Here is a 3111-nt window from a genome sequence, read left to right as displayed (position 1 = left end):
AACTATAATAACGACGCGCGCGCGCACACACACACACACACACCGACACACACACACACACACAAATAATATATATATATATATATACATTTATTTAAAAGAAATATTCTTACATGTTTACGTCTATGACTAGTAAATGATTTTATACGCAAAGGTGAGCGTGGTCTTGGCTTTTGTACAGGGGTACCACTTAATGTGGGATTTCCCGTACAAGTACGTGTTGCATTGTCAGATATAACATTGTTCTCTAAATGATCCTCGTCTAAGCTGAATATCATATCACTGTCATCTGGTATAAGAAGTAAAAAAAAATAAAAGAATTAATTTTTCGCTTAAAATATACATTAATGATAGCATAATTATAAATTGTAATATAAAATAATCTGTAATCTGATAATAATTCCTGATAAAAATAGAAAAGTAATTTGTAAACAGAAAAAATACCTGATTTTCTCACTTGATCCTTACTCAAGGAACGACACACAATTTTCCTTTTATATTTATTCGTATTCAAAGGTTCCCCTAAGCCAAGTGCCATACCAACAACGGTCAATTGTATCTCGTCTTGTTCGGGTAATGCTACTTTAAACTGCATATCGCACAGCGCACATGGAACCATCCGTCTTAATTTAAAATATAAGGACTAAAATAAAGTATTTACTAAAGTAAAAATACTTCCTTTCCACAAAGCATAATTACAAGTAAATATACGCAAACAAATATATTCCAAAGTGAAGACGTTTTCTACGAAACATTTGAGAGATGAAAATACCTGAAGTAATCTGGCAAAATATTTCGATGGCATCGACGCGAATTGTCCCATAGGAATTTTAGCCCTTGAGATTTGCGTGAACATTTGTAAATTCCTGACAATTTCTAAATCTTCGAGGCCAGGTATAGTTTGTGTGTTAACGACGTGGAAATCATCAGGTGGTCTATTGTCCATTAATGACGATATCCGGTCCATATCCTCGATGTCATCCACTTCCAAAACACACGCATCGCGAGTACCCAATCCAAGATCGAGTTCTGGTAGATCCTCATCTGATTCGTCTGTATCAGAAGTACTCGGAATGCGTCCATTTTCGACTTCCTACAATCGCGTCACGATTATAATTAACGATCAAACTCTAGGATGATATTCTCTGAAATGAAAACGGTGCTAAGTCCCACATACGTTGACTCCGATAGATTTCAGACGATAAAACTCTCTATTCTTCTTCACCGTTTCTACGATAGACTTTTGCATTTCCCCCAATTGCTCCTCGTTATGCCATGAATTTCCAGATGCTATTTGCGGGATGGTGGGTGGCGGCAGAGCCGTCAAATAAATTGCGGTGCCTACCGCCATTCCGATTACAAGTCGTTCGCCCACGGAAACCTGCAATCTGAGACCGAAAACCGCATTCATGCCTTTGATCTTGAGCTTGTTCAACAATAAACTATGTAACTCGTATTCCAAAAAAGGCAGACAATCGGATATCTCCTTCGCATTCAGTTCGCCCCGCAGGTCTTTCTTGCTTTTGCACACAGTCGCTTGAATGAAGCAGCCCCTTCCAGTCATCGGTATATTTGCGGGCACTTCTATAGTAGTGAACATCACATCTGGGACTTTGGCACGTTTGCATATGGCACATTTTGATACATTGACTCTAAATGGCACGCTACCCTCGCTATAAGGGAGATGGCACAGATTACATCGCAATTGAAACTGGCCGCCCTCGTGATCGTTGCTTTCGGAAGAATGTTTGCATATCTTCCCATTTTGCCGTTCCGAGTGAGTCACGACAGATGCGTCGCCGTCGACTCTCTCTGCCTTCATCGCTACGGACTTTTGCTGACTCTTTTCCGAATCCACGGCAGCGGGTACACTTTGCTGAAGTTTATTCAAGACGACACTATCTGAATCTTGACTGGAATTATGAAAATTTATGACTGCCGCAGTACCGGAAGCACTCAGCACACACACGTCATCACTGTAAAAAAAAAATGCACGTTATTGATACAAAGAGATATCAGAGAGAATTAAAAGCTTACGTGAAACTTATTACAAAATAAATTAATATTCTTTTCGCTCGTATAACTTATACAAAAATAATAAATAAATCCAATCAATATGTTAATGTAATTAGATATATGGAATAATTATATATTTCTACGGCTGATAAGGACTAAGTATAGTCGAAACGTACCATTGAAACTTATCATCGGAAAATTATAATTTGTGAATAATAAATAATATTTTTTATATCTAACTATAGCTCGTTTAATATATTAATCTGGGTTTACTATTTATTATTTTACAAGAAACTATTGTTCTTATTAAAAAAAAATTGTGTCTTATGATAGTAAGACATGCAACAAGTATTAGGTGTAGTAAAAAGAAATCCATTATTTTTCCATTCAATTTCATGCAAAAATAATGGATTTCTTTTTACTACACCTAATATAAAGTAACAAAAAAAAACTCTTACCATATACTAGTTTCTTCTTTGTAGCCTATAACAACATTGCAAGCTAACGCTCTCGCGTGCGACCTAACTTCCATTCTAATTTCAGTCCACCACGAATCACGGCCCTCCGGCTCCTCCAGATTACTTATCCTCTCGAGTAATTTTACCGACTTCGAGCTCACTAGACCACCTATTCCATCAGGCATATAATTCAGTCCGTTATTATTATGTTTAATTTACACAAACTTTATATTTGTTAAATGAATCGATTAGATTTATTTATCATTTTAAAAAACCAAATATGATGTCTCATGTTGAAGAAGTAGTCTTCAAGACGCCTTATGTACCTAATAAACTTAATTACCTATATGTAATATGAAGCCAGGTGGATAATGTTGCATAGTAATAAATGGGTACTCTAACATTTCCAACGTGTCTTGATTCATAGGTCTGACGACCGCAGTCGGTGTCCTTAGAGGTCCTGCTATCGATCTGTCACTGCCGAGAGAGTTACCTGAGACACGAATGTAAACTTTTCACCCCTTTCTCTCCCTTTTTAATCAAACCATTATAACTGAAGTTCTAACTAAATTCTAAACATCTAAATCGCAAACATCAGCAATATACATATATATATATATATATATATATATATATA

At 36.3% G+C, this 3111-nt stretch overlaps 1 protein-coding gene across 1 annotated transcript in view; it reads right to left on the bottom strand.

Annotated features, from left to right (window-relative positions):
- The window catches only part of LOC105621122 (C2 domain-containing protein 5), an 8429-nt gene that overhangs the window by 620 nt on the left and 4698 nt on the right, over positions 1-3111 (bottom strand). Inside the window, 6 exon segments of the mRNA XM_012202593.1 lie at positions 114-289; positions 445-643; positions 773-1093; positions 1178-1976; positions 2475-2643; positions 2818-2967. Coding sequence (XP_012057983.1) covers positions 114-289; positions 445-643; positions 773-1093; positions 1178-1976; positions 2475-2643; positions 2818-2967 — 1814 coding nt within the window.

This window comes from Atta cephalotes (assembly GCF_000143395.1).
Source record: "Atta cephalotes unplaced genomic scaffold scaffold00032, whole genome shotgun sequence".
NCBI lineage: Eukaryota > Metazoa > Arthropoda > Insecta > Hymenoptera > Formicidae > Atta > Atta cephalotes.
This window is presented reverse-complemented; position numbering and strand designations above follow the sequence as displayed.